Here is a 22,078-nt window from a genome sequence, read left to right as displayed (position 1 = left end):
GTACCCCTCCCGCTCCGTGCCCTCGCGGAGAGGGCGCCGCCTGGCGGCCAGGAGGCGGCAGCGCTGGGGGGCTCCTCTCAGGAAATAACCCTTCTGACAAACCTGGTTTTCGCAGGATTTCGGGGGGGGATTTACGGGATACGCGATTAGCAGAGTGTTGTAAATGTGCAGAGGGTTGGAATTCATCCCCACAGAGCACGATGACCTCCCCACAGAGCAGGCTGCGCCCCCATCGCTGTTGTTCCCCCCCCGGCATTGCTGCCACACACACACACACGTAAAAAGCCAGTTCAGACTGAACAACAACGTTTTCAATGAGTGAAAGCAGTAAAGATCTTAAGGCAAGGTTTTTATTGATGTGGAGTTGGTTTAAAACCGCTTCATGGCTGTCGGGTCAGGCTCTGGGGAGGACTCAGCGAGGGAGCAGGACGTGAGGGACGGCTCAAGCCCTACAGGAGCAAATCCTCCTCCGACAGCTTCTCCTTCAGCTCGGTGCCTCGCAGGCCCTCCAGGAAGACAGGCAGCTTCGCCTCGGAGAAGCTGTCATTGTCACCAAGCCCTGATCCAGAGGCTGGCTCTGCTTCCACCATAGTATTGGACCCAGAGCCAGAATCTTCATCGGAGAGAGGAAATATGTCACCCAGCTCCTGGTATCGCCTCATCCTGAAATGCAGAGAGGCATTTTTACATTATACATGAACATACCGAAGCCTCAGTACCGTGGGCGAGGCACGCTGTAACAGGATTGTCAAAACAGGAATAATGGGCGGGTTTGGGTGCTGGCTTTAATGACAAATATGTTTCAAATGAACTTACAGGGACGGGTCTGCCATGGGAGGAAGGATCCTGTTGGCTCCACCAGCGGGCAGGTAAAACCAGGGCCCCTTCTCCTCGATGCAGTTGGCGGACCACGAGTCAGGGCGGCATCTCACCCTCTTGTACCTTGCCCTTTGCATCGGAGCACCTGAGGGAATCAGCCACGCGTTATTCACCAGGACCAGGGTGTTATTCACCAGCTCCTATTAACTTTACGAGCAACTAATTTGTGTGGCCCTGATTGCTCAACCACCGAAAGCTGAAGTAACCCTGAAGACTTTTCTTAAAATGGCTACTGATATCCTAAGTGACATCTTTGCCATCAGAGACATCATGCACATCTCGCACACAGCACCAGGAAGCGCGTGAAAAATCCTGTGGGAAACCACTGCCATCACAGCAAGGCTCATGGGACATGGCACGGGGACCTGTGGTCTTGGCGGCCTGCAGCTCTCCTTGAAGCTGGTGGAGGTATGTGAAAATAATGTGAAAATCTCCAGGGACACAGCACCCAGCAGAGAGCTGGCTCATGTGGGCTCCCTTCCTCTGTTGGCTCCAGCTCTGCCCCTTCGAGTTCAATGGGCTGAGTTTTGGTGGGGAGGTCAGAAACTCGAGGTGTGCCTCAGGAGCAGATTTGGGGTTTATGTAAGCTCTCAGAGCACGTTTCCAGAGGAGACACAGTTTGGGTTTCTCCTAGACACGACAGGGTTTTGTAAACCAACCATTTTAGCCCTGGTGCTCCCCAGGTACCTAATTCGGGCTGTCAGTGGTCTTCAAAAAATACCAAAAAGCTAAAATAAGGATCACACAGTAAAGACAAAAGCAGTGGCATTTTGTCCTTCCCCTCAGTCTCATTAATTAATTTTCCCTGAAGCCTCCTGGTGCATTCTCCACCTGTTGGCACTTTATCTATTTTTTTCTCAGTTTCTGTAATACTGTCATTTCTCTGTAATTACACTTTTCTACTGCCCTATATATTTCTATAATGTCCTGCATGACTTTCAGCTATCATCTCCTACACTGTTCTGTAAGAGAAAAAATATTTCACGGGTTTAATTTCCTGCTGCTTTTACAGCGTGTTCCTTTTTCATACTTATTTTCTCCTCCTAGCATATTATTAAGGAGGTTTTTTATAATAACAGTGGCAACAAAATGAACAGCTGCAGCTAAAAAATTTGCAAATAAACAACTTAAGAAAAGCAGGCCATAGTCCCTCAAAGATCAGCCTCCAAGTAGTAATACATAATGAGAGCCTATCACTGTCACAGCCTTTGTTTATGGACAAATTATACTCTACGTGCTTGAAAAGCATTCTCTCTCACGAGAAATAAATCCACAGGGCACATATCATCATAAATCAACATTTCCTTTTCGTAGTTTTAGTGCTGTGTGTTGTAATATTGTACCAAATAAACCGTTTAGTTTCGTCATACTTACAACTAACTTCCTTTCCCGCTCCCCCCAGAAAGCAGAGTTATGACATGGGAACTGTTACATATTTTGTCTGTAACTACATGACTGAGTAACAGCAGCAACCAGATAAGTATGAAAGGGACATTCAGAAAAACGCATATTGAAATATATAGACTGAAAATATACACACATCCAGCAACATATTTTATCAAGTCTTTTCTCATAAGGGCTGGGACATTGAAATGCTCCACTTGCAAAAAAGCACCTTTTCTTACCATTCTCCCTCCAGAAAATTAAATGTTAGCAAAACAGATTTTCTGAGTAGATCTCATTACCCCAAAAAGAAGGCCAGTTTGAAAAATTCAGAGGCTGCCTGCTTGGCCTACACTGCATAGCCCAGAAAGAGGATTACGGAGAGAACAACCGCCCCGTTTTACCTTGTGCTGTGTATCCCACAAAGAGGATTAAACAAATAGCCAGGAAAATCCTCCCGTTACATCTGATAAGGAGCTGCATTTTGGCTGGCATCCCTCTGCTCACAACCAGCCTTCACCACTGCTTCACACTTCAGAAATACGGCGGAGCGAGGAGATCGACTTTGAGAAAAGGTTTCCAAAACCCCAAACCCAACCCATAACCTGCGTCACCGCTTCCTGACTGACGAGAGCGAGACATGTACAGAAAAGCCCAGCACTCTGGCCTCCCAGCCTTCATCACTCCAAATGAAAAATCCCCCCTGCCCTCATCCCCAGCTGTACCTGAGGAGAAAAGCAGACCTGGGACCCACCAGCTGGACTGAAGGCACTGTTGCCGGCAGCGTGTGGTCCAGTGCATCCCACTCAGAGGGCTCCAGGGCATTTACTGTTTCCTCCAGAGAGAAAAAACAGTGCTTCATGTTCCCTAATTTTCAGTCAACTGCATTTTTGCATTGGCACTGGCAGTGCTTTTCCCTGCCTCAAGCCCGTGCCAGCCCACCAGGAAGGTTAGGAGGGAGCTACTTGCAGGCAGTGCGTGTTTCACCGACTGGGGAATCATCTTTTTCCACGAGAGTAAATTATCTCTGGAGTCTCATGACAGTTTTGGGTTTGTTTTTATTTGAAAACATATTCAGAGTAGAAGTGAGAAAAATGCATTAAGCTAGAGAATATGTTCTGTTAGAGGTGTGTCAGCTCCTTTCTGGAAGGGCGTAGTTGATTTGCTTGGCCGGATCATCATCGTGTGGCATGAGCTCTCCGTGGAGCATGACAAAAGGTTTGGACCACATGTGGCTCCACAAGGAACCTGTCTGGAGAGCCATGGAAGCCCTTTCATAGATAGACAAATGGAAGCTGCTTCTCACCTGGCTCGACCCTTTTGCTTGCTTTCTGGTTGTGATTAATCCAGGCTTGAGTTCGCTTAAGAATAAATTACAAACAACAATGTTATCAAAGCACTGGGGGTTTTTCTCAGTCTGCTGGATTCACTGGGGCCTGACATGCCTCAGCACTTTCAGTGTAAGTTGTCTGTGGTAAATCTGTTTTTACGTGGCAGAAAGTCCACCAAGGCCCCTGGTGGGGATCTGGGCTGAGTGGTGACGTTCCCCAGAGCATGGCCTTCTACCAAAACCCCATGAAGTGGCAGGAGAGACCCCTCCAGCAGCTCCCTCCCCTCTCTGCGCTGGGATTTACCACCGGACTAAGGGATTGAATTGCACATTCAGCCTCAGTGCAATTTATTATGAGCCTCTGCACACGGGGTTTTTTCTGGCATGGGAAAAATAAGAAACTCAGACCAAGCAAGTGGGGAAGGACTCACATGCAGTGGTTACTCTCACCAGACTCATTTCTACTTTGTATTTTTAGCTTTGACTCTTTTTTCTCTTCGGTTTGCTCGAGGCAGTGCTCAGCACCAGTAGGAAGCTGGGCAAACCCGTGTGGGGAGGCATCAGCCTCCACCTGCCGAGGGCTGCGGAAACTGGCCCTGCAAAAACACCTCTCATTTTCCACTGGTCACGGGCACACGCTGGCCTGTTCCACACCCCTGCAGCGTGCACAAACCACACCCCATGTGGGACAGCATCTCTCTGCTGGCTGTTTTTACCCTTCCCACCACCCCAAGACATTTTCCACCGTTGGCACTGGAAGCCCCACGGGATGCAGCCGGAGCAATGCCCACCATGGGCATGGCCGTGGGTGGCTGGGGATCCTGCAGGAGCCAAGGGAGCTGCAAAACCCCTGTATCTGGAGGGGGATCTCACAGAGCTGAGTTATCTGTCTTGTACCATCAGCTGATGGGGGAACTTGTAGCACGGGCAGTTTTGCCACACAGTTTTGTTATTTTCTTTTGTGTCAGCAGCATGCCTCAGGAAATGAGATCACTTTACATTTGGCAACTGTGGGAAGACCAAAGCAAATTTTCACTCTCATCCCACGTACACCTGAGTAAGGGGGGGCCTGAAGCCTCTGGGGAGGGTCAGCCTGTGCCCATCTCCCATCCTGCTGCGCTCCACTGATGCCTGCACTCCGCTGTGCTTGGCTTCCTATGAACATGGAAGTGATTGGAGACCTGGATATGAAACAGTCTGGGATGTGCAAGTCTTAAAAGTGCCCTTTGTGGAGTGTCATGGGATGCCCAAGGAACACAGTCTGTAAGCCACTCAGGACATAAAATGCAAATAATCAGCTCAAATAAAAATCTTTACTTGGGCTAAAGGCCACAAACTGCAGGAAGTTAACACACTTTTTTAAACAGAGACCAGCACATGAGCTATACTATATTGGAACATTAACCTTTAAATGTGCCATGGCATAGCTATGAGAGTTTAAGAGAAACGGGATTTTAAGTCAAATATTTTAAATCCACAGAGGAGAGGACAGTCACCATACCTAGGTCAGCTACCTGAAATCTACCCTCCATAAACTGCAAGGAAGGTTCACAGGATAATACTCCTGTGTATATAGACCAGATTATTAAATACCCCAACAGAATAGGTCTATAAAAAAGAAGAAGATAAATAAGGAGCAGGTATTTGAGAACACAGTTTGCTCCTGGAGCCTTGCTTACAGCTACGGCACTGAAGTGCTGCCGTTATTTTCAAATCACATGCAAAGCAGATTTCTTAATCTGCAAAGCTCTTGCTTTGCATTTTTCTAAGGCATTAATTTGGGGAGTGGGAGCAGGTGGAGGGAGGGAGCTGCCCTGGCACTGTGCACCCAGCCCCTTGACCAGACACCCAGGACTTTTCATTACATGCCTGAAAAATCTGGGAGCAGACCCTAAGCTATAACAAACACTTCAAAAGCTAAAGTGATGAACTGCTCCTTAGTTGTAATTCTCAGGGCTGTTTTATCTCCCAGCTGGCTTCAGGAGTAAAGACTGATTTAGTATAACTAAACGTGGACCACACGTCCTGGTATGAGGACATCCGTTCTGCTGATGAGGGCAGGGAATGCAGGGCAAAAGAAAATCCCAGCAGTAACCCAGAGGGGCATCATGGGGGTGTTTCAGCCAATTCTTTGGACACAGCCCCTGCTCTGCTCTCGCCCAGGTAAACGCTGAGGGAGCAGCTCAGTCCGGAGGAGTGGTCTGACACAGCGTGTCAGGCTGCTCTCTCCACTGCCCTTCCTCCCCAGGCAGCACAGGTTTTCTTGGCAGTTTGTATCTCCACCCAGCATCCAGATGGACAGATAGGCTCCCGTGGGTGCAGGGGCACCCACAGTCCTGGTGCTAATCAGCGAGGCTTGCTGGCAAGGCACTATCTGTCCAGGCGGGGGGTCCTGATAAGGAAGTTTCTCATTCATAGCTGCTGAGAAATCAGATCAACCCTAACTGCTCTGGGGTCATTCTGCTCTCAGGGGTCAGTTTTTCCCCTGCCCTACCTGATGGGAGCTCAGTCCTGGCTTCTGTGGGAATCCAAGCTGACCCCTGCACCCCTCAAACACACACCCCCGGTGGAGCAGCAAAGCCGGTAGATGGCTGGAGCAGCCAGGGCTCCTGTGGTGCTGGGCCCTGCCTGTGATGCTCAGCTCTTTATTTGCTCCACTGAGAAAGTGGAAATATTTAGTTTGCACAGGTCACAGATCTGGGAAGCAGCTGGTACATCTGTTACAGGTAGAGCTGGAAACGAGAGTCAAGATGGCAACAGAAAAAAGAATACAGGTCAGACAGCACAGGGAGAGCATCTGAGTGGCAGCTGGGTTCAACACAAGGAGCATTTGTTTTGCCCATATTGTCCTTTGGGAAGGCAGAACAGGTTTCTTCCCTGACACTCACTGATGAGGTGGGGTGAGATTGGTGAGACCTGGACATCCAATGGGCCCTGAGCACATTGATCCATCTCAGGAAGAACCCATGAGCTGCCCTGTTAAATGACCCAAAATCACCCTAATGCCCCTCAGAAGTGAGCTCCCTCCAGGCAGGCGGTCCAGCTAGATTTAAGGATGCTTTCTGCCACCAGCTCATATTCAACCAACCAACCTTAGGTGACTGAATGTAAAAATATATCCTGCCTCAAAACAGCAAAGAGCTGGCAACCCAGGGAGGGAGGTTTGGGCCCACCTAAGGGGATTTCTAAATCCAGCCCTGAGTAAAGCTTAATTCTTAACCTGGATCACATCTGAGCTCAGCACTTGACCCCTGTGTTCACCCTGCACCCAGAGCATCACGGCCCAGAGCATGGCAGGACGTGGCACCCCCCGGCCTCTCGTGCCACCGCCTCCGAGGGCACTATCGGGACCTGGCCCAGGGAGATAAGATTCAGATCTCGTAAGAAAGCGCCAACGCTCATCACGTAGAAATCAGGCACTTGCTGCCATTTAGATCACACAGAAGAGCAACTCCTTGTTTCTTCCCATGACCAAAGTCAACGAGTCCACTGGGAGAGATTTGTGCTGGAAAGCCACAGCTGCGTCAAGATCCGACGCAGCCACCGACTGACGGGAAGTTGCCAACGGCCTTTCCCCATCAGCAATGTCCTTCTCTGCCAGAAACATTAACCAAGCAATGGGCCTGTCCTTCAAGTGGAGAAGAGCAGCTTTCCTTGGTGCTGGGAGGTGTGATGCTTTCTGCTTCCTCATGTGAAGCTCAGTGCAGCAGGAGGTTTGGGCTGGCAAATTCAGGACTATGGTTTAAAAGTGACAACTTGTTAAGACATGACACAGCAGCCAAGCTCTGGCTCCCGATTAGAGAGGCAATTCCTGCAGCTGTCTGTCCTTCCTTAAAACTTCATCCCAGAGCAGCACCAGCCCAACAGTGCAAGCAGGACCTGCACAGAGGAGTGAGGGGGCAGGGAGACCCCTTCATGCAGCAGCTTGTTGGAAAAACACCCCTAAAAACCACAAGGAGTTATCAAGGGAGAGAGAGATGGTGGGACAAAGATGTTTTCAAAGCAAAGCTGGTGCCCTGTTCCTTTTCTTTTACCCCATGCATTTCGCCCACGGATCTCAAAGTAACTCTCTGACACAAGCATTTTTACTCCTTTTACGGTATCCAGTGACTAACACCAGCTCACTCCATCACATGCCCATCCCAATTTTTCACTAATTCCTCTTTGTTTCAGCAGAAAATTGCATTAAAACCCTCAAACAGTGAAATCCTTACATCCTGGTCTGATGCCAACTAAGTCTCTTTTACAGCAACAATGAGCATGTAAAAAGACTTTATGTATCTTTTGTGTACCAGATGTCAAGAGCTCAAGCACTAAACATTGCTAAAAACACTCAAATTATTAAAGCCTTTGGTGTTAAGGCCCCACATTGTCAGTTACTTCCCCCTAAACAAACACTCAATACCACAGACATTTTCTGTTCCGAAGGGGAGTGCCACATTTGCCAAAGGCGCCGTGTTCAGTATCCCAACAGTCTGTCTGGCACATTGTCCAGCTCTTCAGCTGCAAAGACACAGCCCTACAATGCCTTTGGAAAAAAAGGCAGCCAGGCAAACAGTCCTCTTCAGGAAATCACTGACTCTTTGTATGCCCACCTGTGACAAGGAAGAGCTGGAAACCACCAGCCAAACTGCAAAATGAAAAAGCAATAGCAGGCACTTTGGATGGAGTTCCTGGGAAGTATGTAAAAGCACATTTCAAAGCAAAAATTAGTCATTTGAAGTGAGCTCTAATGTGGCTAAAGATGTTGCAATAGAGGAGGAAAGAAAGTTGACAAATGCTTCTCACCACAACTTTAGGCACTTGGTTTTAACGCAACAGTCTTTAGTTCTGTAACTTCAGGGCTCCAGAAGGGTTTGCCTCATGAGCTGTCACACCAGCTACATCCTCCTTTGCAGGACTACATCTGGGCACCTTATAAGGGAAAGTTCCATAGAAAACATCTAGGTAACACCAACTTTCTGTGTCTTTTAAAAGAAACACACAAGTAAAGCTCATCTTTGCTCTCTCAGTACTGAGTGAAAACACCAAACAAAGCTGAGATGTGCAAAGCCACGTGTAAATACCATCAGTCTTATTTCTCCTTGTCTGGTGTTAAGGCTCCTCAGGCTCCTGCAGCACTTTAAATGTGGAAGTGCAGCAGCAATCACACCCAGCGCTGCACTGGGACACCGACACATCTCCACTGTGCAGACACAGAAGGAACCATCCACCTTGCCAGGACCACACCAGTGGGGAGGACCAAAACTCCCAACAGAGGAGCTTTCGGGAGTGCAAACAGAGCGAACCAGCCTGGGGACCTTTTGCTTTTGTCACGCCGAGGCAGCAACCGCCGCTGGAGCTCCCCTTGCAACACGGGGACCTGCTTTCCTGCTGCAAAGGGAAGTGAGGGCTCGCTGCTGCCCGCAGCCCCCGGGGCTACAGCTGCCTGGAGAGCAGCACAGGACACGGCTGTCACCTCCTGCCACCCTCCTCCTGCCCAGTCCCCTCCAGAGACAACCACTAAAGAGCCTCCTTTGACAGCCTTGTAGGGAGAGACAGAAAACAAGGCACTGCTTTCTTTGTCTCACAAAATATTGAAGCACAGCACAACCACCCCTTTATAACACATCTCATGTCTCTGGCCAGCATGAGAATTAAGAGTGCTTCAATTAAAACTGCTTTTAACCAAACCAAAACACTCCCCACGAGCATTAGACTCTCTCTGAAGAAGTACGCAGGTTTTAGCTCCGAGGTCAGGTTTCACACTCGATACAAAGTCTGCACAAACATGGACTTCTTGTAAACCTCACTGCTTTATGCTGGGTAAGGAGAAAAACTAGTACAACAACAGAAAGAAGGTTTCAGTTGTAAGACTTTTCTGCTGTACAGAAAGGAATAGAAATGCAGGTTAAATGGAGTTCACAGGAACCTAATCTTCAATTAATCTTTGAAATAAATGCCTGACCTCACACATACTTTACAGTTAAAACTCAACATTCCTGAAGGGAGCTTTGCTGCCTAATCCAACAAGCTCCCCACCTCCTTTTTTTTTTTTTTAATAACTAAATACACAATCTTACATAAGTTCATTCTCTCAAATCACTGAACAAACAGTGTTTGCTTAAAAAGACATGCCTTAAAAGAAGCAAAGCATAGTGTGCTGTACTGAGCATCTGGCATGATGTAGTCTCCAGTAATAAAATATAATTAGCTGGCAGGATCCCTGAACGTTGACTCCAGGAGATGGGAGAACTGGCATCATTTGTTTCTGTAACTCCATTTATATGAAATGTATTTTAAGAAAAGCTGCAGAGCTGAAGTATTCTGGGATGTCTTTAAAGGAGAGAGATCTCCAAACCACAGTGCCAGTCACCACACAGCTGCACTGAAAAAGCTCTGATCCCTCGTATTTCCAGGCACTCTTATCTATGGACACACTCCTACCTGTCTGCTGAGCTCTCACTAGGATTTTGGTGGGTTCAGGGTGCTCCTCTGCACCCAGCTGCTGTTTAAAAGGGATACATACCCTGCACTTCACTCAGCTTTTTCTTCCCTGTTGGTAACTTACTTCATACCAGTATTTGAAGGCTGTAACAGGGGAAAAAAAGATGATTTTGTATGCTGCAATAGCCCACAAACTATCATTCCCCAAACTACAGGAAAACTAAGACGAAGCAATCCTTGCTCTAAAAAAAAAATTGCTTAAGGTATAGAAGAAAAAAAAATAATAAAACACCCCAAATATGTATTGAGTTCTTCTACATGAATATGAAAATAAAAGTTAGTAGAAAAAAATTTTAACTTTTGAGTTGGTGGTAAAAGTGTGCACTAGCTTTAACTGAAATCAGAGAAAAATAATGTGCAATACAGCCTGCTGAGAAATGTTACACTTAGAAACTGTCTGCCCTACCTTCGGGCCACAGGAAAATCTGAATTAAAGATCTGACAGCAGAAATGAAACTCCTGAAGGCTGACTGGACAATTATTTAGTTAAAGAGAAACAACACACTCATGCACGTGCACACACTCCCTGACTCTATGTGCACGCAAGGAGCTGGTCTAGTTTTGAGTTTTGCTGCTGCTCATTTCCAGCACCCATTTGTTGGCCTATTTTGTGGTTAGCAGTCTAGCCTGCAGAACTCTCTGCAGGAGGGATTTTCACCACACATTTAAGATGTACATGATTTTTTGCTTTGCACGTGCCCTCACACCTTCCAAGCAAACATCTTCTTTCCCCTGCCTTATTTTCCAGAATAATCCAGTTGTTTCAACTGTTCTCCTCTATTATTGTAAACATCTTCCCAACTTATCGCCCTGTCAGTGATAAAGCTGCTGGTGCCCAGTGGCCCACTACTGAACAGCCTGTCACATTGTCCCTTCACCTTCCCCGTGTCCCCTGGCACTGCTGACCATCAGCTCTTACCATGCAGTTGGACAATGCTCTGCATTTCAGCTAAAACAACTTCAGAGAGGTCCCAAACTGCAGTTCCTGCTAAGACCACACTTGGACTCCCCGAGCAACACAAGAAGCCACCCATGGCATCCCAGGACTTTAAGCTGTATTAGGCAAACATTTGGAGCAGTAGAGCACAGAACCTGTAAGCTGTGAATTCTCTACAGTGTATTAAGAGCAGGGAGTCTCCTCCCACCACAAAGAAAGTTTGCTGCTTTCCTGTTCTTACTTCTGGCACTTAACTGCTCATGTGTTTTTACTGAAGACACTCATATGGAAACACTTTCACAACCATTTATTTTGGACAAAGTTGAAAAGTGTATCGTATCTTAGTAAGACACAGGAAACAGAATTCCAAGGACTCTGAAGAAACATTTAGCCAAGCTAGTCCATTTATTGAGCCTCTATCAACTAGGTTTTGATTAACAAGGGAAAAGAAGAAAACACTGAGCAACATACAAAATAAATATTGAAAACAAGTTCCCTTCACGTGGATAAAGTTCTCTGGGGACAAACATTAGAAGAGATAAAATGCATTCTAGTTGGAAGAACGTGCTTCAGGTATATTAGAAAAAAATTTCTTAGAGAAGTAAATTCTTTTAAAAGAAACTATTATCATACAGCACTACATTTAGAAACTGAACCATATGCTGAAGGAAAAAGCCATCAGGGAGAAAAGGTTCATATTTACATACAGGATGAACGGTACAAAGCATTAGCTGGACTTATACTTTACATTTAGAGTTCATACCACTAGTGTGGGTGAGCTACGGACAAGGAGAGCTCTGAGTTTGTCACAAGGTCACACTACTGCAGGCTCTAGGTGGACACCACTGCAGACACCTTATTCTATCAATCAGGATGGGAGCTGTCTGACAGCACTGGCTCGGACAGAAAACCATCTTAATAGTGCCCATCTCCTCCAAGGCAAATATTTATACACATGGAGACAGCTTTGCTCTTAGCCTCTCCATGCTTGCTGGAAGCAGAGTCACCATCTCCTTACTGAGTTCTAGTTCAGTTTCAACGGCAGGGACAGCATCAGGGTACTTCTCACAATAGTCTACCAGAAATGTGTAATATTCCAATGATGTCTGCATATTTTCCAGTTGCTTTTTGCTATCTGAAGTAATAAGCTTACCATACAGTCGTGCAATATGAAATTTAGCCACCATTGCAGGGCGAAGAACATCTTCCTCGAGCTTTTCAGGAAACACCTTATCAGGGTTCCTCAAAGAATCCAAGAAGAGTTCATAATATTTGATTGCGAACTGAGCCAGAGAATTAATCTTTTTAACTGTGTGGGAGTCTAGTTTCTCTAACCTGTTGCCAATAGCTACCTTTAAATCCATCATCTCATAGTAGGTGTCAGCCAGCTCACACTGGAGCTGCCTGCAGATGAGCAGGTAGTACTGGGGGTTCAGGTCTGCATAGATGGGCTCCAGCATGTCTATCCTACGCTTGTGCATCTTGCAGCGCCTCTCATAGTCTTCTTCAAAGAAAGCAAGGACCTTAAACAAAGCACTGTGATCCTGAACAATTTCAATATGGTCAGTAACATAACCATCCACCTGAAAGAACTCTTTTGCTTCCTGAACATAGTTCTGACCAACTAGGAAGATTTCCCTGGCTTCCTGAAAATCTAAAGGATATACACTGCTCACTTTCTCTTCCATGGCTAAGACAGAGTCACATATATCACTTGTCCCAAAGAGGACAGCTTTTTTCCTGCCCTTCTCTTTTTCATCCTCTTCTTTTTTCCTTTGGGCTTTCAGTTCCAACTGCCTGTCTGGATCCAGCTCTCCTATGTTATCCTGAAATGAGAAAGCATACTAATTAAAAATGCATGTGGCTCACAAAGAGAGATTGACACTGAATCATTTTATTTATGAGTTACCTTTGAAATATAAACTAGTGAGCAACAAGACAGAAGAGAAATTATTACTGGCATATTAGACCTTATAGTCACCAAAATAATCAATTACAGTATAGATTCTATAAAAACATAAAGCTAATATGATTCAGTCTCCCTACCCTGTGTGACAAAATAGCCAAAGGAACAAACATTAAGCCCAAAGGCTCTGCTTCTGCAAAGCATTTCAGCAAATGCTGTTTTTAACATCTAAGGAATGCCTGAATGAATGAAACGAACACCTGAGCGAATGAAATGCTTGAATGAATAAGAACACCAGCACACAAAACTGGTGCACATTGAGGTGATGTTCTCACTAGCAGTTAGTGAGAAGCAGTCTGTCAAATCAAGCTGCAAGGAAGTGCAGCAGAGACAAGGGAAATTTGTGAGGCCACTGTACAAGCACTGCACTGGCTGATCTATCCATGCTTATCCCTGAGTGCTGCACTATGGAACACCTGATACACTGCAAGCACCTGTTGTGTCATTCACTGGGCAACTGATTATTGCTTGTTACCCACTGAGAATTGACTCCTGCTGCAAACACCAAAGCAGGCTCAGTTTGCTGTTAGACAGTGACAGCCACAGAACAGGAAATTACCTCGAGTAATTTCCGCGCGCTTTGCAGGAGATTCAGGCAATACTTAATCCAGCATCTTGCAATTTCAGCTTTCCTCTCTGGCAGGTCGTGTTGGTCCTGCTCCGTTTCGTCTACTGAATGGACATAAACACACAAAAACTTTTAGAGAACTCCCTCGAATGTTTCAAGCAAAGAATATGATACTTGTATTTAATTAATTTTTCCTCGCGGTTAGACAGAAACCTGTTGTCCATGTTGGTTTAGATAATAATTCTGTGAACTGTCATTTCTGGTAGAAACCCCTATAGATTAACATGGATTCATCATGCAAGAATTCTTAAATAAATCATAATGCATGTTCAGAAAGATCTTTCATCTGGAAGGTGTTACACTGAAAAAGATTTCATGTCTCTTTGTAATAAGAGAAAAAAAATCGGGATAATTCATTTTCTGAGATTCAGCTGCCTGCCCAGTAACTGAGGAGGATAAGGGCATTTGTATTGCAATGGGCCCTAGACTTGATATCAAAAAAGGGAACAAAGTAGGGGAAACTGCCTTTGGTTAATCCACCTGGTACAAACATGAGATTTATTAGCTCCACAGCTTCTGTATTTTTCTCCCCACGGTCTCCCCATTATCATAAGTAGCAGCACTTCTGATGTCTCAAGATAACATTTTCAAAAACCAAATGGATTTCAAAGAAAGCTTATTTCCCAGTCAGAAGGCAGTGAGTTAGTTGAACAATGAGGGGACATTACTACAGGACAGCAGCATTCCTGTTCACCAAAAAAAAGCCAGTTCAGACTCAGATCCATCACGTTCATATCTTTCATCAGAGCCAATCACTCTGTTCCTAAGGAATTAAGAATTGCTGCTAATGTAGAAAAGGCACATTTACTAAATATCTCTGTGTTATTTTATATTCCAATTAACGTCATAAAATGAATGTGCTTGAGAGTGGCCAATGCTGACTGTGCATTGATCTTTCTAATTAGAACTTCCTGCAAGTCCACAGCCCAGCTCTCTGTACCACAAAAAGGAAGGGGAGGTAGGATAAACATTTACTCCACCACAATAAATGGGAAAATCACTATTCCTATTTGGTGCAGGAGGAAGGCAAGATAAAACTTAGTTGATTTGTACTTGCTTACTCTCCACAAGTTAAAGCTCTGTGGACTGGAAGCTTCCAGTTGCCTGAGACACAGACACAAAAGGGTGTGCTGTAGATAAGCAAAGACTAAGCCTAAAACAGAGCACTGACACTATCATGTAACCACAAGTCCTTAAAACTGGGGTCAGTTCTCTAAAAGTTTCTTTTACTGATCTTCACACTGAACTGCCAAGTTGTTCCTTTGCATCAATGCCCAAACAAGGAGGGGAGCTACAACTCCAAAAAGAGCTATTAATGAGGCTGCAGCATCCAGCAACAAAAGGCAATTCAAGTGCCTTCTGGATTTGGGGTTTTAAGAGCTGCAGTTTTCCTCTCTATTTTAAAACTATTCCCAGGAAGCATCTGGTTTGGCTCATTGAATCTCTGCCCTCTGATCACTGAGTTAAACTGCATTTTCAGCACATGTACAAGGCCAAATGAACAAACAGAGCCACTGCCACTGTTGAAGTGGGTATTGGTTTAAATTTCACATTTATTCTGGTACTTTCTGAAACACCAGCAACAAGCACTTGAGGTTTTCTCACCGGGCCTACTCGTAGCCAATCTTGAGCTGTAGGACCAGCAGCTTTTCAGCAGCATTCTACTTTATTGTTAATTAAAAAGATTTTAGAAAATTAACATCCGGATAAGTTTTATGCATGTTGCTAAATTTCAGTTTTACCATTATGTCTCAATGATGCTCAATTCACAACGATTTTATTCAAGACTTCTACATCAACTCACCGTCCTCGGCAGACGGCCCCTGTCCCGCTTGGCTGAAGATGACACTGGCTGCTGCCAGGCAGTGCCGGGCCTCCATAAAGCATTCCTGGGGAAACAGAACCAGCAGCACTGAGCAGCCCCAGCACTGCTCTCAGCCTGGCCAACCCCCTCAGACAGTGAACACACACGAAATGACAGAACTGAGAGGCTCTGGAGCACATTCCCCTGGGCACTGGAAGAAGACACACAGTTCCTCCCCAGCTATTACTGAATGCAGTATTTTCTAACCAGCTGTTCTCTCTGCCCCACAGCCACAGCAAGCCTGGCTGTTAGCACTAGCTGTGTACACTGTGAGCATTCTCTCTGCTCTGATCTCCCCACCATCACTTCCCTGCAGTGAAGGAAGTGATGCCTTGTGGCAAAGACCATCACGGGGTGTTAGTGGGAACAGCCGGATACACAAGTCAACACCCTGAGTCAGATCTGGGTTCCTTTACCCATATTTGACAGTGCACTGATTAATGATTAGTGCTATCAGTGCATCAAAAACACGTGGAAATTACTAGTTACTATTGAAATTAACATTAACTGGCTTAGGTATGGCAGAAAACTTTGTAAGAATCAGAAAAGAGCATCTGAATAGCCCTGAATATAGAAATTGCTAAACAAACCTGAAGCATTTCCTAACAGTAGATCATTTAGAGTCAAGACGTGTGTGAAGGCAAATAGTTGCCAACTTACATATTCCTTTAATGTTCACACAGGCTCAGACAATTCTAAAGTACGTGTTAAGGTACAATGGACACTAACTCAGAGAAAACATACAGTGTGCCATACCTTGGCCCTCAGATGGTTTTGTTTTTAAACTTTATTGTAAGAGAACAATGTAAGAAAGAGTTTTAAATTAAATTATTAAAACCTTCAAGTTTTACTTACGAACATCACATCACTGCTAACACTTCATTAACTACAGAGCTTCTCTCATGTCTACACCCCTGCTCATTTTCCCCTTTGCTGTCACACCACAGGAAAGCCACTACGTCCTCCTCAAAAAAACTGAGAGATGCTTCATGTCAGAAGGCAACTTGTGGTTTTATAGGTGTACATTTTAAATTCAGCATGGAGCCCTGTCTCAAACAGCTGTTTAAAACAATTGTCTTACTTGACAGTTACACTGGTGATACAATTACAGCAATTAAACACTGGATGCCTGACCTTGGAGAGATAGTACTGTGACAAAGTAGCAGCATTGCGAGCCCATTCCACTGGGTAGTAGCCACAGTACTCCAGCTGGCGTTTCAGAGTGGTGTGGCAGTACTGAGCAGCCTTCTCAATCATGTCCAGGTGCTGGTAGACTTGTGCCAGGTAATACAGAGTATGTGTGTAGGCTTTTTCAAATCTGGAAAAAACAAGTCTCTTTAGACTGCTTTTTTTCCCCCCCTCCCTAAATACACCCTTATAATTTAAAAAAAAAAAAAAGGTAATAATAACATAGGTATGCTGCTCCACACCCACCTTTTGGATCTTTCTTGGTCGGTAAGTTTTTCTTCTTCTGCCATGAAATGCTCACTGGGATCCAGGGGAGGATTTCCATCCTGCAAGGGTACATGCCACATTCAGCAAACTACATTTCTTTCCCTGCAGCACAGTGCTCCCTCTCCTGGCTGCACATCATTTACCATTTTGCAATCTCAAATTCCAATCCCAGCTTCATTTAATGCACTTACACCTCAGTGCCACGTCTGCAGAGCAATTCTACAAAGCTCAGGAGATTCAGAGCACAAAGGCCAGAGTTCCACATGGAATGATAAAGTTTTCAGCTTGTAAAAGACTTCTGCTTACATCCTTGAACACTTGAACACAGTGCTTGCTGCCTGCACCCGAAATACTCTGCCTGGGTTCCACAGGACTGTAACTGGGCATCTTTATTTTGTACAATAACAGAACGGGCACCAATTTGACACCAGGCATGTCTTCAAGTGTGAAATATTCGTTTGCACAGCTGCACTAATCAGCAGCAAGAAAACATCCTGCAGGAAGTACTGCAGAGAACACGCTGTGCAGAGTGCTCAGCAAAGCTGCTGGAAACACCAACTGCTCTGAAGGGACTCCAAACACACACATGCTGGTGATTTACTCACATACACCAGTGAGACAACAGGCAATGTCTCAGTATGCAGCTTGTCCAGCCCTTTCCTGACCTCATCTATTTCTTAGCCCAAGAGAAAGTAAGGCAACAAATAAAAAGCAGCTGAGATAAATACTTTTCATAAGATAATACAGACTTGGGCAGGAACAGGAGCAAGGGCAGAGAATGCACTCTACAGGGAAGAAAAGACATTCTTATGTTTGAGCTGCTTCTCATCAAAAATCCCTGAATGGATCTGCTTGTTTGCTTTTAATAGAAGTGGTCTATTCATCTTAAAAAATGAAAAAATGCGTCTGAAACAGACAGTGACAAATTAAAGTGTGTTTAACCTACACGAGGTGTGCAGATTTTTGCACACGATCTTTTAATCTTTAGGTTTTTCTGTTTATACCTCATTAGCTTTTAAGATGTGAGTTTATAACCCTCCATCTCGTTTTCCTTAGATACAAAGGCTCCCAAACCTTCCAACAAGATTTGGAGCATATTCTGGCAAGACTAGAGCTATTCCTGCCAATAAAGCAACTGAAATGACATGGTAAGTAACACCCTTGCCTCCTTCCTGCATCTACAGATTTATCCTCTGGTGTCAAGCCTTATGCCTTTACTTATCCTCAGGAAGAGCTCTGCAATTCTCCCTTCTAGGTGGACTTCATTAGCCCAAGCTCCTTGCCTTGGTTTTGCTTCAGTGGGGGGAAACCACCCTACCCAATTTGTAAGCTCAGGAAAACGTCTCAGCCATCAACAGTTTACCAAAGGCTCCCTGACAGGAAGGATTCCTGACAGCCTAAAAATGGGGACTGTTAAGAAAAGTATATTCACATTTTTATAATTTGTGAAAGACAAATGTTGACATGGCTGTATAAATCCTAAGGATCAAACACCACTGCAAGGAACTCTAGTCCTCTTTATCAACCATAAAGCAGTTAGACAAGCTCCCCCATGCCCTGTGGTTTGGGTTTGTTGTGAGAGTTATTAATTCTTTGCAGATTATCTCAGGTACAGTCAGTATTTTCAGAGAAATATGATGCAAGTCTGATAAAGTCACCACAGAAACATTATTTTGCTGTAGTTTCTTTTAAAAGAAAGTCTTTTGATATAGCTACACAATGCCTTGAACTGTAAGTGGCAAGTAAAAAAATGCTGGGGAAAAACTGTGGAAGTGATCTGGCATGGGCTTATTAACAGTCAGGTATGTATGGCAGCAAAGCCCCAGAAGGAATATTCAAGTAGCTAATACTAACAAAAATTAACAGTTTCAGAAAAGTCCACAGTGAAAATGTGAAGTATTTGGCAGCACTGTTTAACCCACTACATGGCAGTACCAGTCCAATTTCATAATCACTGGAACAAGTGCCAGAAACTTTTAGAGGCGACATGAAAGCAGATGATATTTACACCCAGGACTGGGTATAAATATCAAAGTTGATCATCAGGAACTAATTAGAGAGAGGGTCTGCAGAGAGATGTAGTGTCTCTACTGAACCAGAGGGCAGAAAATAAACCGAGAAGCTTTTCAGTGGGTTTTTTTTCTGGATCCATTTCCTATCAGTGTAGGCCAGCACAGCTGCACAGGTGGAAACAGAGCAGTAACCAACCAATAAAGACTAACCCATTCTAAAGACCTCCAGGGGAATCATCTGTGCTATGAACCAACTTCATATAAAACCTGGACTGCAATTTCATGAAACTAAGGTCTGTCCAACCTGTACAGCTGTCCTGAGACACAGCTACTGCTCCTTGAAGGCAACAAATGTTTTTACCTCACTCAAGAACTGTTCTTGAGGCAAGTCAGTGTAGAAACAGCTTTGCAAAGAGCTTAAAAATAGCACAAGGGAGTCTTTGTCAGATACACAGCGGAATCCACAGCTCAAAAGGTTGTTTAATATGCATGAGAGGGTTAGCTGTTTGTAAGATTGTCCTCTTGGATATGGAACTAAACTACTTGTCTCTACAAAACACTGCACACTCAGAGCAAACCATCCAAATATTACAGTTTTGCTTCCTCTTCCCAATGAAAGTAATGGATTGACACTGTACATCACTTCCAAGATAAGATTTAATAATAGTCCTCTTTAAAATCCAGATTCTACCTGGCTTCAACTTTGGATTACTAAAGGGCTTTCAAAAGGGACCATTATTTTTGAGCAAACTTATTTTCCACTTTGAAATCAGCAAGCAATGCCCTGGTTTGCCTTGTCCTATACAGCAGGACAACTCCTGTCACTTGCCAAAGGTACCACAGCAGCCAGGATAAAGGGCAGAAACTCAATTTCCATTATATGGTTATTTCAAAGATTACTTAAACTGCAAGTGGCAGTTTCAGTGAAAGTAAGACCTGCCACAGTGCTAACACAGTACCTCTTTCATGTATTGGTTATACAAGGCTTCTGCAGATTCCAAGTAAGTTTGTGCAGTTTCAATTTCATCCCTTCGGGACCACAGGATACCCAGGTTGTTCTAAAGGCAAAAGGAAAGAAAAACCAGTTATTTTCCCATTGTGTTCCATTTACACTACACAGTTTCTCCAAACAATTCAGTCTTCATCATATATTTGTGTTCCAATACAATGAATTTCAAAAAGCAAAAATGGTGCCCATCCACTTGACTGTGAATTGCTAAAAAAAGAAGGGGTTCTCACACAGCAAACTTCACACACAAAATTCACCCCTCTGACTGTAACTTTCTGTGTTTATTCTGCCAGGTAAGGATTGGTGTGTCCAAATAATGAGCTTTTTCCAAGCACATTCCCCATCCAATTCACGCAGCTTTTACATCACATGCATGTGTCAGAAAAAGAGACAAGACATTAGAAATTTTTACCATGACTCCATTGAAAGAGTTAACAGGAAAAAGACATGCTGGGAATGAATGCTTGGAAATTTTCAACAACAGAAAGAGATGAAAAGTGCCTTTAAGATGCAAAAGCTATTGACTACTGCCTTCAAATTTAAGTTAAAGCAATGTACATAGCAAGTTACTGCATCTATGAATCCACCGTTTACAAAAACTACCTCTAATTTTATTAATAAGATGAAGGTGTTAATAACAATCTATATCTGATGTGCTAATTTAAGTCCTAGGCAGTGCTGTTACAAAATCCAAGAGGGCTAAAAAAACCCCCAAACCTTCAAAATAGTTAGAATGTGTAGTTGTATGCCTGCCTAGTACCCTTTTTAGTTCCATTCATTTTGTTATTTTTATAAGAAAGCACATCACATGTTGTTTATGAACTGAAATACTTTGCCTTAGGCCAAGCAGTGGAACAGACCAAATTCCATTAGACAGAAAGTGTGATACACAGTCTTAAAAAGCAGCTCAGAAAATCAGAAGCAGGAAACAGGAATGCTCCTTCTTTCAAAATAGCAGTCAGTGCTGTGGCAGCAGGATCTGGAGAAGTATGACCACTGATGGCAATTTTGCACAACAAACTTCATCCTGCTGTTCCCTAAAGGCCCCAAAACAGTCATGTCCATGCGAACTTTTGCCTAACAGAGACAAGAGCTGCTTTCCAACACACCATTCAGAAGCACGGTGGAATCCCTGGCCCCCAGCCACAAGAGCCACCAGGAACATGTGGGAAGATATTATCTGGTTTTGGCTCCAGCAATCTCTACCTTACAATGAGTAACAGATTCATAGTGGTGCACCGAAGGACGAGCAGATGTAACCTCACAATTCCAGACAACTCCGCTCATTTAGCCAGCATAAGACAAGTCACTGTTTAACTGGCACCTTTTCCACATCAGCACGCAATTCCTTGACAGTATTGCAACGTTTGATAAGGGAGCACTACTGAACCTTTTCTAACTGGAGCAACCATTTTTGACAGAGACATCTAAATAACTGCTCCATTTAATTTACAGTCTAGAGACAGATACCTGACTATACACCAGCTGCCATGGCAGAGCGGGTCCACAAAGGCCCTTTTGTGAATCTTCATGTGGCAAGAATTAATTTTGATAAGAGTGTTATTTTATTCAGAATAAAGATATGAATATTATTACTTTGAGCCCGAACAAAACTGTATTTACTCATCCGGGACAAAATTTAATAGCTTAAAAGAGAACAGACGAGGCTGAAAAGCAAACAATTTACCATTTACACATCAATAAAAGCATCTCCCAAGTTCACTTTGACGGCAAACGAGTTAAGGAATCACAAATTCTGGATATACTGAGGTCTTCTACTAATTTATTCCTGCCCAGCTCTTACCAGTTCTGTCTCAGTCTGTCCCGAGGAACACGCTGCTTTGTCAACACACAGTTTCCATTGCGAGAACACGCTTTAGATGCCCTGCACGCCCAGAGGCATCAGCAGAAGGCTTAAACCAGAACCCCCCTCCAGATCCAGCCCCCGGGAGTGATTTCTTCCAGCAGGAACTGACGGCCGGGGCCGTGTTTGTGATGGTTACCCAGGCAGTGCCTGTCAGACACGGGGGTGCCTCCCCCTCCCCGCGGCCTCCCCCGCGCACCTGGGCCTGGATGTAGAGGGACACGCAGTCCGGGGACAGGCGGTGCGGCTCCAGGAGCTGCGTGCA

General features: G+C 44.7%; 2 protein-coding genes across 2 annotated transcripts; both read right to left on the bottom strand.

Moving 5' to 3' along the window:
• Positions 1-336: 336 nt before the first annotated feature.
• On the bottom strand, positions 337-2,841 carry SRGN (serglycin). Its single transcript, XM_008925941.3, has 3 exons — positions 2,667-2,841; positions 817-964; positions 337-663 (listed from the first exon to the last, which is right to left on the bottom strand). The coding sequence occupies exons 1-3, from the start codon at positions 2,755-2,757 to the stop codon at positions 450-452; spliced, it is 453 nt and encodes a 150-aa protein (XP_008924189.2). The 5' UTR covers positions 2,758-2,841; the 3' UTR covers positions 337-449.
• An 8,538-nt stretch (positions 2,842-11,379) lies between these two features.
• Positions 11,380-22,078, bottom strand: KIFBP (kinesin family binding protein; the record flags this gene model as incomplete). Its single annotated transcript, XM_008926167.4, has 7 exons — positions 11,380-12,841; positions 13,541-13,653; positions 15,414-15,498; positions 16,608-16,791; positions 16,908-16,987; positions 19,900-19,998; positions 22,013-22,078. Coding segments are annotated over 7 exons (1,506 nt in total), but the record flags the coding sequence as incomplete, so codon positions are not given.

The sequence above is a fragment of the Manacus vitellinus genome, unplaced genomic scaffold (genome assembly GCF_001715985.3).
Source record: "Manacus vitellinus isolate BGI_N305 unplaced genomic scaffold, ASM171598v3 scaffold_48_pilon, whole genome shotgun sequence".
NCBI classification, from domain to species: domain Eukaryota; kingdom Metazoa; phylum Chordata; class Aves; order Passeriformes; family Pipridae; genus Manacus; species Manacus vitellinus.
Note: the sequence above shows the minus strand (reverse complement) of the source record. Positions and strands in the feature narration are given on the sequence as shown.